The sequence below is a fragment of the Suillus paluster genome, assembly GCF_016628075.1.
Source record: "Suillus paluster strain FC165 chromosome Unknown EDB91scaffold_62, whole genome shotgun sequence".
NCBI lineage: Eukaryota > Fungi > Basidiomycota > Agaricomycetes > Boletales > Suillaceae > Suillus > Suillus paluster.
In genome coordinates, this window is record NW_024537622.1 from 122,509 (window position 1) to 141,598 (window position 19,090).

General features: G+C 48.1%; 5 protein-coding genes across 5 annotated transcripts; 2 read left to right on the top strand and 3 right to left on the bottom strand.

The window, feature by feature from the left end:
- The first annotated feature begins 120 nt into the window (after nt 1-120).
- EDB91DRAFT_1153729 (uncharacterized protein) lies at nt 121-824 on the top strand. Its single transcript, XM_041319533.1, has 3 exons — nt 121-299; nt 381-460; nt 510-824. Exons 1-3 carry the CDS (start codon nt 198-200, stop codon nt 589-591), a joined length of 264 nt encoding a protein of 87 aa, XP_041173609.1. The 5' UTR covers nt 121-197; the 3' UTR covers nt 592-824.
- An 8,602-nt stretch (nt 825-9,426) lies between these two features.
- Nucleotides 9,427-10,485, bottom strand: EDB91DRAFT_1153768 (uncharacterized protein). The gene has a single exon (XM_041319534.1). It carries the CDS (start codon nt 10,096-10,098, stop codon nt 9,754-9,756), a length of 345 nt encoding a protein of 114 aa, XP_041173610.1. The 5' UTR covers nt 10,099-10,485; the 3' UTR covers nt 9,427-9,753.
- Nucleotides 10,486-11,443, bottom strand: EDB91DRAFT_1153773 (uncharacterized protein). Its single transcript, XM_041319535.1, has 5 exons — nt 11,413-11,443; nt 11,189-11,363; nt 11,040-11,140; nt 10,888-10,987; nt 10,486-10,837 (listed from the first exon to the last, which is right to left on the bottom strand). The coding sequence occupies exons 3-5, from the start codon at nt 11,048-11,050 to the stop codon at nt 10,652-10,654; spliced, it is 297 nt and encodes a 98-aa protein (XP_041173611.1). The 5' UTR covers nt 11,051-11,140; nt 11,189-11,363; nt 11,413-11,443; the 3' UTR covers nt 10,486-10,651.
- Nucleotides 11,444-12,591: 1,148 nt separating this feature from the next.
- On the top strand, nt 12,592-13,198 carry EDB91DRAFT_1153776 (uncharacterized protein). The gene has a single exon (XM_041319536.1). It carries the CDS (start codon nt 12,865-12,867, stop codon nt 13,108-13,110), a length of 246 nt encoding a protein of 81 aa, XP_041173612.1. The 5' UTR covers nt 12,592-12,864; the 3' UTR covers nt 13,111-13,198.
- Nucleotides 13,199-14,458: 1,260 nt separating this feature from the next.
- Nucleotides 14,459-17,700, bottom strand: EDB91DRAFT_1252071 (uncharacterized protein; the record flags this gene model as incomplete). Its single annotated transcript, XM_041323456.1, has 17 exons — nt 14,459-14,628; nt 14,663-14,677; nt 14,732-14,945; nt 15,003-15,041; nt 15,417-15,488; nt 15,540-15,668; nt 15,721-16,051; nt 16,105-16,188; nt 16,243-16,334; nt 16,396-16,552; nt 16,601-16,745; nt 16,802-17,005; nt 17,063-17,132; nt 17,282-17,407; nt 17,463-17,516; nt 17,569-17,593; nt 17,651-17,700. 17 exons carry the CDS (start codon nt 17,698-17,700, stop codon nt 14,459-14,461), a joined length of 1,977 nt encoding a protein of 658 aa, XP_041173613.1.
- Between the last annotated feature and the right edge of the window lie 1,390 nt (nt 17,701-19,090).

Here is a 19,090-nt window from a genome sequence, read left to right on the forward strand (position 1 = left end):
AAGTCGACGGCAAGCACCTCCTCCCAAGGCATACAGCTACTCGATACTTACATGAAACATGCAAAGCGTGTCAAGGACTATCGCCACTACTTATGTAGCATGAAACACCTCTTTCTTACATCTGGGTACACCGTTGTACTGTGTACACGGACATTTACATTAAGACTAATTAATCATTTCCTTTCTTCAATTTCCTGATGTACACGACATTAATGGACAGTTGGGGACAGACCCGGGGTGTTCCATCGCTGCTGACAATGTTTATCATATGTGAATTAGCGATCGTAATGATGCTGAGCCTATTCTGAGAATGTCAGACATCCTGCCAACATTTTCCCCTGGTTTCTTCCGCTCTCAATGGCCTAGACTGCAGTACACACCTTGCTGATCATGTTCCTGTTCTCCTTATGTCGCTATTTCATTGTCTCGTCGCTAATTCATGCTCAAGTACACAAAACCTCTGCAAAGTCTGTTATCGAAGATCCCCGGCGCAACATTTGCTTATTCACCTTGTTACTTTCTCGGAAGGCATTTACTTCTGTTGTGTCATCGACCCAATCCGCCGAAGATAGCATTTCTGTGAGGTATTAATTTTCTCCAGCCCATACGGTTGGAAGGAACATTTACAGGGGTCAGTGGCTCTCGGCGATCGAAGGTGATCAGAATGTGAACTTCAACGGACCGATGGTGAAGGACACGCGTCGAACCGTGAGAGTGTTGTAATAGACGTCCCATCCAACTGAGCCTGTATATGATATGACTATAGAGGATTCGCGTGATACAGATACTATCAAGGTAGAAATGAAAATGGCTCGAGGATCTCTGCGTTTCAAACCGCATGAATAAGCACTCGCCGCGAGCGTAGCACCAGCGCACCTCGCTCTTACTGGAGCTTGAGAGCTGAACGACAGGTGGTTGAGGTTTGTAGGCGCTGTGACACAACTGAATACTTACCAGTGAACCAAGCACATAAGTTGACATGCGTAGCTTCATCACTCTTCTCCATGATGGATTTGTATGATTCGATCGCTGCTACAATTCTGCCTGCCAGAAAGAGTGCACGACAGTGTTGCTGGTTCGCGGTTTGCTACAAGGACTTGAGATCCCAGCCGAACAGCTGCACAAACTCCGCGATTGAGCATGAAAAGGATATTCAGTTACATCATCACGTACCACGACAAATTCCTCGTACATAGAATGAATTTCCAATTGATAAAAGAAAGTACTGGCATTGACGGCAGCAGTGAAGTGGTCAACAGCTTCGTTGTGGCGCATGCCAGCCAAAGCAATGTTTCCCAGTTGGACGCGTAAATACGCCTGATGTGCAAAGGGTCAGAAATAGAAACTGGGCATGATCGAGTGCATGATACTCACTTCCACTACATGACAAGCGATAGGATCGGCATTGGGACACGCAGCTAGTTCTCCGACGCGCAACATTGCTTCTTCATGTTCATTTGCATTGAACAGCGCGATGGTCTGAAAATTGCGATGAAGTATGGGAATGTAAGAGAAATATTACCTGCCTTGACGAAAAAAAGAAAATGGTCGGTCTTTAAATCACCGTCCGTGAATATGGACGCGAGGTCAAATGATGTCCTCGCAACCCGAGCCCACTTTTTTCCGCAGAGGGCAATGCCCTTGGCAATGTGGCCTGCCAACGAGGGCTGAATGTTGACAGACTGTGTCACCATCAAAGTTAGTTTTCATAACGGGCCATAATGGGTCAGTCTATCTCACCCGAATTGCATCATGAAGCGCATGGTCCCAGTTGAGTTTTCGCGCCATGATAAGTGCACGATGGGCATAGGAGGTGTGTCCGCCGCGACCATCGCCGATCTCTGCATTTAGTACCTTTTCAGCGGTAGGAAAGTCACCGGCTATCCATGCATTGCGGACTGTCGTGTTAATAGCGAGGACCTGCATGGAGCATGTTCACATTGTGTTCTCATAGTCTGAGAAGGGAACATGCCTTGAAATCAAAGTAGGCTTGACCCTTGGCATAGAAAGACGCTTAGATGACGAAGGGACGAGAAATGTAAAGGAATGTACCGGGGGTGTCACTTGCTCCTTCATCAGACCATCCATTTGACGATCCCCGGAAGCCGGCCACTCTAATATCTTCTTATCTGCACCTCCGCTGAGGATGTGCCTGCCATCTGCGGAGAAGGTGACGCAGTTCACCTCACCAGAGTGCTTGAATACGGAGACGATCCGTCGATCTGAGAGCCGCCAAACGCGGACATGTTTGTCATCAGATGCGGAGGTTAGGAGAGTGTCGTTGTAGTTCAGAGAAATGGCGCGGATACTCTCGAAATGGCCCTTCATGGGATTGCCGTCGACCTGGTACCTCTGACGCGATGAATAGTAAGTCCACACTCGTATGTTGGGATCTTGATAATCTCCCCCGGTGAGTAGGCATCCATTGGATGTCCACGCGAGTGAGCAGTTGTGGAGTCCTGTATCGTTGATCGCTGCCTTATACTGAGCCTTGAAGGAGCTGTTGAAGTCGTCGCATGTTTTAAGGGGGTTGTAGTGGGAATACTTTTCGCGATATAAACGCGGATCTGATGACCCACTTGCCAGCACTTTGCTGTCTGAAGAAAAGTCCAGCGATAATATCCAACCAGTGTGGGCACTGATAGCTTGGATGAGAGATTCGCCGGTTTCTCCATCCCAGGCAATGAGTTCTCCATCGGTGTCACCGCTTGCTATAAACCGTCCATCCCGTGATACCACCAATGCTTGCACCCGATTGCGATGCCCTTCCATCTTCTTCAACACTACACCTGTCGTCAGGTCCCACAGACGAAGCGTCGCGTCGTACGAGCATGTAACCATACGCCGTTTATCAGGGAAAACTGCGACTGCGGATACGCGTGCTTCATGATCTTCAAATACTCGGACGGGTATGGTGCTTGGAATGAGCTGCGCCATGTTGACGGTATTGAGCACGGTCGAGGTGGACTTGGTGGGGAAATTGTCGGTGTCTAGCTCGAAGTTGCAGAGGTGCGTGTACTGGGGCGTTTTTATGCTGCTTTATCCCATTAACTTCTCAGTAGACGCCCGAAACATGAGGCTGTTATCATAAGCACCTTGTTTGGAGATCTGCGCGACTGAGCTCACGCGTCCGAGTCTCCGAGACTCGTGTTGCCGCAGCTTTCCAGATGTGTCAAAAAACCTGTTCGCATGACCCAGTATCACTGCAGGTGTTGCAAAACACTATCGAATATGGGATGAGTGGACCCAACCCTTCGACCTTCCAGAAACCAACTAGATACCAAGATTTAGGCAGTCCTTGATGGTTATCCCAACTAACTTGAAATGCGGCCGGCACAACCGTTCAACTTCAACAAGCTTGGACGGTCCTGGTGTATGGCCGTCGTGACCATTGCAGGGGTCCGCGCATCAGATAGGAATTTGCCATCCCTCGAGTTTCATTGAATTAAGTCGACGCCAGTATACGTGCTATTCCTTCTGGTAACATGTTGAGCTTCTGTTCCCTAGAATGTTCTCAGAGGAGATCTGATGGTTGCAGGGCTCCTTTGATCTATTCGGCACGTTCGGCATGCACAACCCGGTGTATTTGCAATTTCGATTGAAGATAATCATTCGATTCAAACCCTGCTAACGTCGTTCGTCGAATGGGCATTTATCCGAAGTCAGTCATGGGCTAACTGCAACTTCATGGATTCGAAGGTCTACACTCTGCCCTTTGATCATTTGTTTTCTCATTTCTGACTCTGAGGAAATCTCTGAGGAAATCATTGTTCAATTCTGGGTCTCTGGGACGACTCACCAAGAGTGCCACTGATGTTTAGCATTTGGATTGTCGAGCCCTGGAACAGCGGGTCTTGCTCTTAACGAAGCAAGGGTGGGTCGATCGGATTCGGACTTCGAGTCAACGATTTGTCGTGATCGCTTGTGACATAGATGCACGTGAGTGTGACATTTCGTGTCTTGCTGAGTGCACCACATGTGCAATACCATTGGTTCTCGCCGATCTGATATGAAACAACTACACGAAGAGGATCAAGAAGTCTGCTTCGTCCTCTGGGTATCCGACATATAATCTATGGTTAACGTGAGCAACGGTGATCACCACGAGTCATGATCCTCACTGTAGAAAATGAGACAAAGGAAACATAAATAAACAACACGACACTTGACAAAGTACTTCTGATCTTTGTCAATGAGCAGATTCTACGTCCTACCACGAGTCGTCACGTCTGGCCAGGTTTCGCAGATTATCTTCACGTCTGACCACCGTCGGCCACGCTCCACCACCTGCCATAAGTTTTGGCTGGGCCGTTCGTTACTCAACTCGTGCACGTGCTTTCTTGATCTGCTCTCTAACAACGTTAACTGCATCCTGTAAATGTTTCAGGGATAAACCTAGCTACGGTCAGTATACCTCCTCTGTACAAGCGGGGCAGAGCTTGGCTCGTGAGTCCGCACTTTCTCCTTATTGATCCTGTTGAACTAGCGAACAAAAGGAAATTCAATGTCATTGATATTCCCGCTCTTCACGTCGCAGATGTTCACTGATCCATGGGCGGGTATATTTGTATTCATGCAGGTCCTTTTCTTCTTCGGTTCAAAGACCCTCTCTCATAGTAAGGTCTCTCGCAAGATTCTTGAGTCTGAACAACAACAATTGGACAGCGATAAAATTGTTGCTTCCGGTCCTACTGAGGAACAAAGTATGGAAGTGCGATGAATTCTTGGGCATACCACAACGGCCGTATGATCCTTCGTCTTTCATGTGAACGTCATGACTTAGTCCCTGATAGATTTATTTAAATATATGTCCACACCCTCTAGAGATCATTGTAACTTCTTGCAGTGAACTAAAACATGTCAGATATGTGCTTTATGATGCGGTCTGGGAGCTCAGAAACCTGTAGGGCCTACTCAAAAAGTCAATAACATGCCCTTCCTCCCAAGGTATAAAGGACTCGATTCCCACAGCGTATGTCAAGGACTATCGCCACTATGTAGCACAATTTTGTTTCTTCTTACATTTTGGTACATGGTCAAGACAACTGCAGTGGGATTTATGTTGTCTTCAAGGGAATTGCTCACACACCTTCTTGGTTTCTCGCCGGAAGGCATCAATAGTCTTCCGTGGTCATTGACCCGCTAACGATCTCATTCGTGACAAATTGAAGGACCTAGAGCTTACCACCACGTCGCACACCGCGCGCACAACCCATAGTTTCTAATGTTGACTTCCTACTTCCGGCGGCCTTGTGTTTGATTACAGAGATTAAGAATTACGCATGGTAGACAACCAATGAAGTGGCGGTACGTCCAAGTCTGAGAGGGAACTATTCAGTTTACAGTGGCAGACCAGTTTGCATGCGGATGGAAGTAAAACATGCAGGGAGGGGTCAGTGGTTCTCGATCGAAGGTGGTTAGAATCTGAACTTCAACGAACTGATGGTGAAGGATACGCGTCGAACAGCCTGAGTGTGTGTAAGCGTTGTAGTAGACATTCCGTCCAAGTAGGTCAGTATACGATACGGTTACAAGCTATTTGTGTGATACAGATACCGCCAAGGTAGAAATGAAAACGGTTCGAGGATCTCTGCGTTTCAAACCGCATGAATAAGCGCTCGCCGCGAGCGTAGCACCAGCGCGCCTCGCTCTTACTGGAGCTTGAGAGCTGAGTGACGGCAGTTGAGGAATTTAGATGCTGTGACAAAACTGAATACTTACTAGTGAACCAAGCACGTAATTTGGCATGCGTAGCTTCATCACTCTTCTCCATGATAGATTGGTAAGATTCGATCACTGCTCCAATTCTGCCCGCCAGAAAGAGTGCACGACAGTGTTGCTGGTTCGCGGTTTGCCACAAGGACTTGAGATCCCATCCGAACAGCTGCACAAAATCCGCGGTTGAGCATGAAAAGGATATTCAGTTACATCATCACGTACCACGATAAATTCCTCGTACATAGAATGAATTTCTAATTTATAAAAGAAAGTACTGGCATTGACGGCAGCAGTGAAGTGGTCAACAGCTTCGTTGTGGCGCATGTCAGCCAAAGCAATGTTTCCCAGTTGGACGCGTAAATACGCCTGATGTGCAAAGGGTCAGAAATAGAAACTGGGCATGATCGAGTGCATGATACTCACTTCCACTACATGACAAGCGATAGGATCGGCATTGGGACACGCAGCTAGTTCTCCAACGCGGAGCATTGCCTCTTCATGTTCATTCGCATTGAACAGCGCGATGGTCTGAAAATCGTGATGAAGTATGGGATATGGAAGAGAAATATCACCTGCCTTGATGAAAAAAAGAAAATGGTCGGTCTTCAAATCTCCGTTGGTGAACATGGATGCCAAATCAAATGATGTCCTTGCGAGCCGGATTCGCTTTTTTCCGCAGAGGGCAATGCCCTTGGAAATGTGACCTGCCAACGAGGGCTGGATGCTGACGGACTATGTCACCATACAAGTTAGCTTTCATAAGGGGTCATAATGGGTCTGTCTATCCCACCTGAATCGCATCATGAAGCGCGCGGTCCCAGTTGCATTGTCGCGCCATAACAAATACGCGATGGGCATAGGAGGTGTGTTCGTCGAGACCTTCGTTGATCTCAGCGTTTAGTACCTTTTCAGCGGTAGAAAATTTCCCAGCTATGCATGCATCGCGGACTGTCGTGTTAATAGCGAGGACCTGCATGGAGCATGTTCACATTGCGTTATCAGAGTCAAAGACCGGAACGTGCCTTGAAATCAAAGTAGGCTTGAGCCTTGGCGTAGAAAGACGTTTAGATGACGAAGGAGCGGGAAATGAAAATGAACTTACCTGGTGTGCCACCTGTTGCTTCATGAGACCCTCCTTTGGACCATCCTCAAATGCCGGCCACTCGGAAATATTCTTATCTACACCTCCACTGAGGATGTGCCTGCCATCTGCGGAGAAGGTGACACAGTTCACACCGCCAGAGTGCTTGAATACGGCGATGGTTCGTCGATCTGAAACCCGCCAGATGCGGACATGGTTGTCATCAGATGCAGAGGCTAGGAGAGTGCCGTTAGAGTTCAGGGAAATGGCGCGGATACTCTTGAAATGGCCCTTCATGGGATTGCCGACCCAGTGGTACTCCCAGCTCTCTGAATCCCACTGTCGTATGGTGGGATCAGCCCCTCCAGTTGCTTCAAAAAGGCACCTGCCATCGGGCGTCCATGCGAGTGAGTAGGTGTGGGGTCCTGAACCGCTGAGCGTTGCCGTATGCTGAGCCAGGAAGTAGCTGCTGAATTCGGCTTCTGTTTTTGGAGTTGTTGAATTATAATAGTCGGCGTCATAGCTGTGTGGATCACAATAATTTTCACGGTCACGGATGTATGAATGGTAGTCCCATTTGTCGTAGCCAGCATTGAAAATTTCGATATTGTGCTGTGTTGCGACTGCAAGAAGTGGGCATGACTGTGGCGAATACCGAACGCAGCGAACACTTGAATAACAGTTAATTGCATTTCCTTCTAGCTTCCACGTTGAAGTGTTCCATAGCGTTATCGTCGAGTCTCTTGACCCACTGGCCAGAAATTTCCCGTCTAAAGAAAAATCCAGCGATAATATCCAACCGGTGTGGGCACTAATAGCTTGGGTGAGAGGTTCGCCGGTTTCTCCATCCCAAGCAACGAGTCCTCCGTTGGCGTCACCACTTGCTATCAATCGCCCATCCAGTGATACCGCTAATGCCTGCACGCGATTGCGATGCCCCTCCATCTTCTTCAACACTACACCTGTCGTCAGGTCCCACAGACGAAGCGTCGCGTCGTACGAGCATGTGACCATACGCCGTTTATCAGGGAAAACTGCGACTGCGGATACACGTGCTTCATGATCTTCAAACACCCGAACGGGTATGGTGTTTGCAATGAGCTGCGCCATTTTCTAGAGGTTGGCGTTGTTGAACACGACGTGGTGGGGAGATCGTGGGTGTCTAGCTCGAAGTTGTAGAGGCGCGTGTACTGGGGCGTTTTTATGCTGCTTCATACCATTAACTTTTCAGTAGACGCCCACGACATGAGGCTGTTATCATAAGCACCTTGTTTGACGATCTGCGCGACTGAGCTCACGCGTCCGAGTCTCCGAGACTCGTGTCGCCGCAGCTTTCCAGATGAGTTAACAAGCCTGATCGCATGACTCACTATCACCGCAAGTGTTGCAAAACACTACCGAATATGGGATGAGTAGACCCAACCCTTCGACCTTCCAGAAACCAGCTCGATACCAACATTTAGGCATGGGCAGGCACAGTCTTTGATGGCCGTTATCCCAGGTCAAATCCGGCCGGCGCAACAGCAGCCTTTCAATTTCGACCATGTCCCAAGGCTGGACGGTCCTGGTGTATACCCATTCTGGTGCGTGCTGCTATAATTATGGCCAGAACAACTCTTGACGTGTTATTAGATGGAGTTATGACCATTGCAGGGGCCCGCGCAACAGATAGGAATTTGCCATCCCTCGGATCCTACGCAGAAGGGGACCATGGCACAGCCACAAATCTTGCGTGGCCTCACTTGCTGCCAAAGTGAGGTGCAGCAGGCGCCTCAAAGCGCTCCGCTCTGTGCCGAAGGCAGTGTTTGCGGTGGCAGCGCCACGGGTTGGAGCTAGTTTCATTGAATTAAGTCGACGCCCATACACGTGGTATCCTATCTGCCATGACATATCGAGCTTCTCTTCCCTAGCTGGAATGTTCTTAACGGACGTCTGACGGTTGCGGGGCTTCCTTTGATCTACACGGCACTTTAGGCATGTACAACGTGTTTGCGATTTCCATTGAAGATAATCAGTTGCTTCGAACTCTGCTATCGTCGATCGTCGAATGGTCTCATTTGTAGTAATGGGGACTTGTGAGGCTGTCATCGCCGCTGTCAGTTCGGGGCGCAAGATTGGATACACTTATTCTACGTACTATCTGCCGTCGATTACCCTTCTGCACCATCTCGGAAGATCTCTTATGAAATATCGAAGCTATTTTACCCTGGATTGAATTCGGCCGTCCCCAAGTTCTGTTAAAGCTTCTACGGGCGATAGGACACTACTCCACGGACAGTTGGACATCTGCGATTTTCCTGGGACTCCCTGCAGCAACATCGCTCTGCTGTTGGGGTCGTGGTTCGTAGGCTCTCGAGTAGCGTATGACTCTGAAGAAATCATTGTTCATCGTTCAACTCTATGTCTCTGGGACGACCCACGAGCATCACCCTCGCACCACCGCGTTGTTAGTATGAAGATTGTGGAACCCTGGAACAGCGGTTTTACTCTCAAGGAAGCGAGGGTGGATACTTGAGTGACAGTGGATCGATTGGACAGGTTCGAGTTGTCTTCTGTCACAGTAACGCTTAGATGCACGCGGGTGTGACAACTCGCGTCTGACTGACCACAATCACATGGACGATCACAAAGCACAGTCTGAAGGACACTGCCCATTTTTCCGAATACTAGGCGCCCTAGAGGGAGCCGAATCGATCGCTTGCTCTGCCTTGATAGCCTAAATAGTAGCGTGTGCTCAACCCACTGTCTTCTGCACACTGCGAAAGGTCACTTCTTAACGGCAACTGGGGGCCACGACAATGTGAGGCATGAAGGAATTCCATTCATCAATCAAGGGTTCGGAGAAAACCAATGCAATCACATTATCAAATACATGCACATGCTACTTGAGCATTGCATGCTTCCTCGATCTGCTTTCTAACAACGTTAACTGCATGTCAATATACAATATCCTACTAGCCAGGGCAACGAGCTGTGATGCAGTGAATCAGAGTGGATTTGAATGCAAAAAGCGGCATCATAGTGTAAGTCGCCCCAGAGAACACAGCGGGTATCCACCAGTTATAATTCGATGTAGCAGAGCGCCGCGTATGGGGGTTGTTAGGTAAAGACTTGAGTACTCGGAATCCGAAGCAAAGAATGTCATAAAAGCACCTACCAATCAAAGTTCCAAATCCTGCAAATTGAGCGCGTGCGAGTTTACACAAAATACAACGAACTACGACCTGATAATACTCACCACTAACGAAGAAATATATTCCCATTCTCGCGCTATGACCCCAATAAGGTGGTTCGTACATCCAAATTTCAACTATCACTCACCCAAGCTCAGAGAGGTCAGGCATCAAAAAAGTCATAAGCAGAATCGACTATAGGAAAACCTAAATACAAGCATGAGTAGTTCCTCAACCTCGGATAGATGACTAAGGGAAGGCGACAATGAGTGTACGCGTACTAAGGGAGCGTATCGGGAATGTCCGGAATACTATATACTATTAGTTAGTTAGAAATGAATGTTAAAGAACGACGATGTGACGAAGTTGCTGGCTATTGTGAGCCCGCCGTGGTGGCGGCGGGAAACACTAAGACGAATCGGACAAAGAATAACAAGACAAAACCGTGAATTTGATAGCGTGATACAAATGAGCAATATGATGGTAGGTAAGAGACCCGAGTCTGAGATCAACAAGGCGAAGCGTAGTGATATATATGGGGAACGTTCACGTGATTCTTGACGTCGTAAGCAACTGGCTTACAGCTATGTACACAATATCCAACATCGACATCGCGATGTCTACGTGATCAATCAATCCCGTCTTGAACTTTTTACCAAAATCGAAAGGAAAACTCCTTTCATGGCCCTCCAAAATAGCCATAAAGCACAACGACGGTAGCCGGAGTACTCAACCCAATCATGCCCAAATTGAGCATTCCGCATGAAATTGTTGCTGGTATTGTTAATAGCGGGACTCCGATGAACGGCGCGATGAACCCTGACGTGACTCGTCCCACAGTCTTGGACGCATTTAAAATAACGAGCTAGTGAGCCTGTCAGCAGGCAAAATCACTTGCATAACGCTAGAACCCACATCGGAGTAAAATGAAAAGGCGACGCTAATAATATCCTTAATAGCGTCCAATTGAAAGAAGAACATCGGGTAGTAGAAGCCGATATGGAAAGAAAAGCCCCTGCAGGACAGTTAATTGAAGGACTTGGAGAGAAGGTGGGTTGAAATCTCACCCTCCTGTCATCAAAATAAACGGTACACCTCGAATGCACTTGAGTCAAGGCCGACCTTGGCTACTGTTGGCTAAATGCATATGACATCATACAACATCGTCCTAGAGTCACATCAGCAAAAGACAGATCCATGTAGAGGAGATACTTACGGATCTGCCACTTCGGATATTCCTGACTAAAATCACGATGCTGTCTATCAAAATTTGCCGAAGGTTTGCCAGATTACCTGGAACAACAGGAAGCACGGGGAGGGACTCGGTCGGATCTAGACGCGAGCAAGTCGGAGCCTCTCATTGCGACGACCACGGCACATTTCGCATAATTCTTAACGCATGGCTAGAGTCAGCGTTCAACGAATGACGAAATTCCATACCATTACCATGTGGTCCCAAACGTTACGTCGGAGAGCTCGCCAAAACTTAGCACCACAATAATGTTCAGCCACCTATGATTGTTGATGCAGTCAACAAGTAACGAGAACAATGTCGCGGTGAGTCCTGACCAGCCCAAGATTCTAGTATGACAGTATGAGATGAGAAGACCCCCGCCGCTACTACCCACCTGAGGCCCGTAGTAGTGGCGCATGTCTTCACATTTCACTGCTAGCACTCTCACTGGCAGGCTACAAAGCACTCGGACTGTAGTTTCGAGGCCTTTCTCACTTTCAAGAACGAAAGGTACTCACATTCGGTCTTGAAAGTGAGAAATTTATAAGACGCCAACATGACTGAAAGTTAAACGTTTGACAGCGACGCGGTCTAGTAATTCAGATTTCTTGTTTGTCGATGTTTAGGTCGCAACAACAATAATCGTTCAGTTGAGCATGTGTTCCACGACACCGTGCGCAGCAGACTACGCTAAGTGCATATAGAACCTTTCGAATTAAAGTGAGTGAAACTGCGGGAACACGCCGCAATGCGAATACCCCGCGCGCGAAATATTATCCACACGGACAGGCCCTAACAATGAGTACATCCAATCACCAGGAGAAGAAAAAGTGACGCTAGAGAGAAAAATTAGTTTGCTTTGCTTCCCGGATACTTGATGTTCCACTGTGCGGGCAGATGATACCACGACACCAGCTCAGCCACTGGTCGATTACTGCCTCTAGATCGTAACGGCGCTCGGTCCCCGACACTCACTTTGTTCGAGTTCTTCCAGCGAACGCTAGATTGTGCCCCCGGGAGTCCGCACAGTTCTGCCGCAGGCCACCTTACTCTTATTTGGCACCATAACATGAGTGAATTCGAGGTGAAAGACGAATGACTCGGAGCTTGTTGATACCAGGTCCTTCGGTTGACGAAGGGTCCGATTCTGTCGACATTAGGCTAGCCCAAAGTGACAATAAACGGGAAAAAAGAGTCTAATTCGTCTGAATCAGACTGTTTGGAATACCAACTCTTTGTCGCCCACAACAGTACTTTTAGGCAGTGGGTTTTGCCAGTTTTGTCTGCCGCGGTGGGTTAGTACGTGAATTGTCGTGCTCTACACTTGGATGGCTCTTGGTTTTTCCTCCACCCTTGTGAGTGTCACGATTAAGAGATCCCGCTTCTGACGATGCTCGCGTGATTGCTATTTTCGAACTTACAGATTAATATTGATATTTTAACGAGCAACAGCTATAAAGCGCGTGAGAATACAACTGACGAACAACGAACGAAAAAACCAACCCGCGCTTTGCTTGAACTTCCTAGCTATAGCTTTGCACTTTTGACGGTAAGAGTCAAGTTACCAACCTGTAGATCTGATCTATAACATTGATGGTCTAGATGAACTTCTTGACGGTCATTCTTCTGGCATTGACAACTGTCAACCCTCTTGGTGCATGGGCCATGCCTGGCTTCGAGGCCACTGCCTCATGCGTTTGGGAGGGGTGTGGGGGGATCCCGTGCCCAGGAGCGCCTATTATGGGCTCCAGAAGTTGCACCGCAGTCGACGGTTCCCCGGGGAGTCAGTTCTGTTGCAAATTGTAACGCAAACGAGGGGTTCGGGTATGTCAGCGACAAAACACTTTATCAAAACACGTACTGAGCGCAAAATAGAGGTGCACATAGTTCTGCTCCCACGTTAAGCTGTGATAAAGCTTCCCCAAAGCTTCCCGCAGAATTGTCTACGGTAGATCCATCTTATGTTAGAGTCAGATACACTGGATATGTGCCTTCTTGCCTTCGACTGCTTTGGATAATACATCCTCGATTTGTTCCGACATCGCTACCATTCAGCACTCCACAGCCCGTTGTGCAGTGTATAGCTCGCATCTTCTACTGCAACCAAGCGTACATCATAAGGGAATTTCAGGACCTGAAACATCTCAGTTTGAACTGATCCTGATTCAACTGAAGCATACCGCATTGTAGAATCGCCTGCTCGGTAAGGCACATCTCGTACAGCGCCGCACATATGTGTGGGCGAACTGTATAGTTGGTGGTATGAACTGTGACGGAGTTCGCACGGACAACTATACCGTTCACCCCCAAAAATGTTCCCGCAGTTCAGCACACAGCAAAACGCTCTCCAGTATACGGCGTCATGGTTGACTCTCCTGATAGTCCCGCACGTGTCGACTATCGTTCAGACCAGTTCTTGATAACTGAATGTACAGACCTAGGAATCGATTCAGGAAAGGGCTACCTGGGCAATAGAAAGATGTTCGCGACAGTTCCAAGGACACCTTTCGATGGAAATCCGGGATTTGTGTTGGGAGAGACATATGGGGGAGCTTTCGTGGGCCTGCACACAAGCCCATACCATCGAAGACAATTGGCACCACCAATGGATGAGGTCCACATTTGAGAAAGTACATCGTGGTGAGCAGTAACGTACATTTGCAACCAGGGACCTAAATTTTCGGCCGATAAAATGTAAGTAGATGATACTGAGGGTGATATGGTGAACAAATTTTACCGCACTGTTGCTGTAAAAAGGTGAGGAAACGCACAGATAGAAAAGGTAGAGACGAACGGTAACCGAAGGATGAAGAACGCAATTATGCCTAAGCGAGTAATACTCAAGATTCGAGTCGTTAGAAAGCCACTGGGAGATCGATCGCTAAGGGTTCCGATACAGAAATGATTCCTGTTGTTGGGGTTGGAGTGAGTGAATGAGTGGGTGGGGTAGTAACATAGTTGTGGTTGGTGAGAAGGCGCATCTTGTGAAGTACACATGTGAAAGAACGTTAACTGTGCAGGATGCAGTTACATAATGCCATGTCACCCCATACGAAAACTTCAGCATGACAGTACTTATTGATCTTCAGCTAGATAAATTCGCAAGACACTGTAAATAATGAACGAATCTCCCTACTTTTACGAGGACAAGAAATTTCCCCACAATATTTTGACAGAAATATAAGTATGTTTGAATCCTACAAAACCCTCCTCCACTTCGTGGGAGTCGGGGAATCTCTGTTGGTACGAGAACTAGGATGATAGAGCTTGTCGTTCACATCCTATAAATGCCACGATCTCTTCAACTAATGGACGACTTGCAGGAGGCAACCAGCATCGCTGTATGAAATCCCAGTACCCGGGAGCGATTTGCGACTCCTCTGGAGGTTCTGGTTTCTTACCCTTGACGACCTGTGCCATCACTAACACATCGTTCTTCACATTGTAGTAGGGTACCTTGCAAGTCAATACCTAGAGCATGCGCTAAGTGAACAAGATTTTTCCGTGGAGATTCAAGTTACTAACCTGCAAGGTGATACTGCCAAAAGAGTATATATCGCACTCGGTGCTGAGTGAGACTATTGTCATCTGGTGCTTCATATAGTTCCGCAGCTGCCCATCGGATATTGCCCCAGACGTTGGTCGTAAAATAGGAGGTACCCTTGAACTCCAGGATGATAGTGGAGAGACCAAAATCAGCAAGGCACGCCCGACCATTGCCATATACCAAGACATTTGACTGAAGAGTCGGGACGTGAGTGTATGAGGAAAACCCCTTCTGTGTGGCCGTACATACCCCCGTCAGGTCACCATGGACAACTTGATTTGCCGTGCACTGAACTAGAATGAGCATTTGGAAACTTGGGTGCAGTGAAAGACGACTTACGATATTGCAACCCGAGGACAACATCATTCAGCTAGCGTTTGACAAGTCAAGAAGCGTCTGGAAATAGTTGCGAAAAGAGCCTTACAAGAGAGAACTTATCTTGAGGCGACAACATGTTCTGTTGGCGCTCAAGAAAGCCCGTGAGAGCTCCATTTTCAGCCCATGGGCAAATCATTGCGGGATAGGGTCCGAAGTTGTTTGCCACTCCCCAGAGTGGAAGAATGCAATCATGTTTGAGACGGACCCCAAACTTTCAGCTCACGACGGACTCTCTACGCCGAGTCATCATTCGATTAACTGACATGTCAGGGAAGAGAAGGTTACCTTCGTGTTCTTCCGCATCAAGTCCTCGTCACGGTTATCCGCCTCGGAGGCACGAATGGTCTTCACTGCTACCTACGTCATGGTCAGGACAACACGGCAGGAAGTGCCACAAGAAGAGCATACCTGGACGGTCTCACCGGGCTTCACTAAAACACACTTCCAGATGTCCCCATAACCTCCGGAAGCAATCGGATATTGCGGCCTTTCCTGGAGTTCGTTCGTAAGATTTTTCAGCGGATCTGACGTGGAAGTCTGGGCAGCCAGGTGAGTCAGTTGTGTACTTCAATGAAGCGCTCCTCCATACATTCGGGAGAGACTGAGCCTGTGGTCCGTCTTCCCATAGTTCATCCGGGCATGAACCCATAGGCGGAATATCTGCCCTGAGGCGGGAGATTGTCTCGGCATCGAAACTACACAAATGGATCGGCTCGATGATTTCATCCAATGTATCGCAATCCGCGCGTTCCAAGAGCGTAGCATGGATTTCTCTGCTCATTGGTGAATCATAGTGGGACTTGACCGCGAGCTTGATGGCCCTACGGGAGAGTTCCTGGCTTTCAGACACAAGCAACAGTGTCTGCAACACAAGTGTTAAGTTGAAGATGTATGGTATAAAGCGCTGAAGCACCACGCGGCTGAGGCGGATCATTTATTATTGTCTCGATGAAGAATAAATAGCGGTACGTACGACAGCTGGCTCGGCAGCATGATGGGAGCCACACGTCCTGCCAGAGTAGACATGATACTCGCATTGGTACTCAGCCCAATAAGACTGTGAAAATCAGATGAGATGAAAATTCATCTGTCACGTAAAAGACCGGCCTACTTGGTCTCCCAGTTGGGATCAGCTGTATTTCGAACCTCTAGTCGATCAACCAAGTTCACCATCAATATCTTGAATTCTATGCTGCGCAAGTACTGTGCACAAACTACGTCAGGGGCGGATGTGACAACAACAAAGAACTTGGATAGTCATTACATGGTGGGGGTCGTGGAAATCCCATACAGCAACTATGTTGGTATGAAGCACATGTAGACAGTCCCACGTCCTACGGTTCTTGAATGCTGTGCTTGGAACGAGCGCCTTCCAATATCCTGTAAAACCACCAAATCGAGACAGACTTCTCTTGCCAGCACTGACGCTGCGTAAATCACGATATAAGAATGAAACGAGCGAGACTTACTTGATCGATTCCTTAATTTTGAATCGAGTATCTACTCGCTGAGCGATGGAGACCATCACCGACACCTCGAGTGCAATATGCTGACTGACGCAGTCTTGAGTTATTTGGATCAGACGGAGGAGTGTTTCCTTATAGTTTCGTTTGGCTGTGCTCGTATATTTCAGAGGCAAGGATGAAATAGTCAGAGTATCAGTACCCTACCAGAGGTCACAGCATGGGGTATATCTGGCCCGGCGAATTTTTGTAGGGGTCGGATGCAGACGTCCTGTAGGTGGTCCGCTGATTTCTTCTCGACGAGTTCCTTGATTGCGCCTTTGCTCAATCCTTCTAGAGATGATTTATCCAGAGTACGATCCATGCGATCAATGAGCATATCGTATTTGGTGAAAACGGCGACCACGGGAACTTTGATCAAAAGTTTAGCTGCCAGCAGCGCGGAGCGACAGCCATCAAGCAACGTACTGTTTCCCAGCTTTCCCTCACGCTTCAGTGTGAGGAATTTCCTCCATGCCGGTCTCCAGTAAACGCCCGCCTGCACGGGGTAATTCAAAGAGAGTCCTTCCCGTATATTTCGTCAGCTTGCCACTACAAACTCAGTCAGGATGGAGGCTCTACCAAACAGCATGCAGCTGATCTTTCGAAGCAGGCATGTTTCTTCGACGTTCAATGAATTCTCGGTACTATTGCGACGTCGTCTTCGTATCCTGGTTCAAAACCTTGGCTATCATGGAGAACAAATCTCTCGTTCTGTCGTGAGATGAACTCCGTGTCGATGTTAGCCTCGCCCGGCTTATGATGCGAAGCGAGCTATGTCGATAGCATCAGTAACTCCATGCATGTCATACTGTAGCGAGCAGCCCACCGCTTTTTCCATTCCGAATGCTCGATTGATCGACGCAGACTTGCCAACGCCAGTCTATTGGAAGCACCGTGTCAATACTGGCTAGAGACTAGTGAAAAACTGATACCTTTCCTATCACCAGAATTCGGAACCTTGGGAATGTCTGGTGTCAACCTGAAGAATGGTACTCCATGGTGATCCCGACTCACCGAGGACAAATACAAAAGATTTCGTCGATGTCTTCACCGAAAGTGGCCATGCCGACTCGAATTAGGGAAAACTCTGCTTCGCGCGGCAGCGTCGTGGTCGATTTATCTGGAGGTCGAGTGCAGGCCGCACGTCAGCTGCGCCAAAGCAATGTCTACTTGTCAGCCCTAAGACCAAATAGAAGGAAGGTAGTCGTTCCCTCTAGAAAGACTCATGGTGTGAAATGGAAACATGTGGGTGATGGCAGTAGGCTTCGGTGCGGCCCCACACCACCTCAGGGTCAACCTCATGACACAAAAGTAATACTCTATATTTGTCCATCAATGTTTGTTACAGCTCAGGCCTACACTCTACACGACGGTGGTGAAGAGTACTGGTGCGGGTGGGTAAGGCGACTGGTAGGACTGTCCGCATGCAAGCCCAGTATGGCGCGGGCTAATTGAGGGACATTGTCCATTTAGGTACACCCTTTAGGCTCGGGACCATTCTATGTTAGAGTTACACTGGGAGATTCTTAGATATGTACCTTCTTGCCTTCGACCTTGGATAATACGTTCATCGCCTAGATCTGTGTGGTGGAAGTGGGTTTCAGTCATTATATACGCGTCCGCCTCACGTCACTCGCGTGGAGGGCGCGAAACTGCGCAGCATAATAAGGCAGCGTCTATCATGCTGTCCAGGAACTCGAGGTTGATCCAGATGCGTACGTCTTGCGCTATCATATGGTGAGTACTCAGAATATATATTGATGCAGGATACGTACCTCGAGGCTTGATTACTTTCCGCTTGCTTGAAGGTTGGACAGGACCCATTTGGTCGCCGGTCATAGAGCGGAGCTTCCAGGGCTTCACGGTGATACAAGTCCATACCATCAGAGGACAACTGACGCCGCTGATGGATAAGGAAGTACATTGTAGGTGAGAAGGGATGTTTGCAACCATAATTTTTCGGCCGATGAAAATGTAAGTGTATGATACTGAGGGTGATAGAGTGAGATAGAGTAGTAGGAAAGATTCGATATCATAGTCTGGAGAATATTATACGGCGGTGGAGACATTTAAAACCAGTTTACCCTAAAAATGATGCCGCGGTTCAGCGTACAACAGAACGCTCGCGGCGTCAAGGTGGGCAGGGATGTCGTCCAACTTCCTAACTCGCATCTTCTACCGCAACCAAGCGTATATCATAAGGAACTCGTTCCAGGACCTGACACAGATCAGTTTGAACCGAAGCATACCCATATTACAGAATCGCCTGCTCGGTATGGCGCATCTCGTGCAGTTCCGTGTATATGAGAGGGTGAACTGTATAGTTTGTTGCAAGTGGTGATCAAAATGATCCCGCGGCTCAGCGGTATACGATGTCATGGTAGTCAGGGATATCATTTTGCAAGACATGCAAACAATGGTTGCAAACAAGAATAAACAATAATTGAAACTCAG

Excerpts from the sequence above, each read along its gene's own strand:
- EDB91DRAFT_1153729 (XM_041319533.1), top strand. The coding sequence starts at position 198 with ATGTACACGACATTAATGGACAGTTGGGGACAGACCCGGGGTGTTCCA. Across the intron at positions 300-380 it reads CGATCGTAATGATGCTGAGC|CTTGCTGATCATGTTCCTGT; the intron begins CTATTCTGAGAA and ends TGCAGTACACAC. Across the intron at positions 461-509 it reads TGCTCAAGTACACAAAACCT|CTTGTTACTTTCTCGGAAGG; the intron begins CTGCAAAGTCTG and ends TTGCTTATTCAC.
- EDB91DRAFT_1153768 (XM_041319534.1), bottom strand. The coding sequence starts at position 10,098 with ATGTACGAACCACCTTATTGGGGTCATAGCGCGAGAATGGGAATATAT.
- EDB91DRAFT_1153773 (XM_041319535.1), bottom strand. Across the intron at positions 10,838-10,887 it reads CCTTTTCATTTTACTCCGAT|CTCGTTATTTTAAATGCGTC; the intron begins GTGGGTTCTAGC and ends CAGGCTCACTAG.
- EDB91DRAFT_1153776 (XM_041319536.1), top strand. The coding sequence starts at position 12,865 with ATGGGCCATGCCTGGCTTCGAGGCCACTGCCTCATGCGTTTGGGAGGG.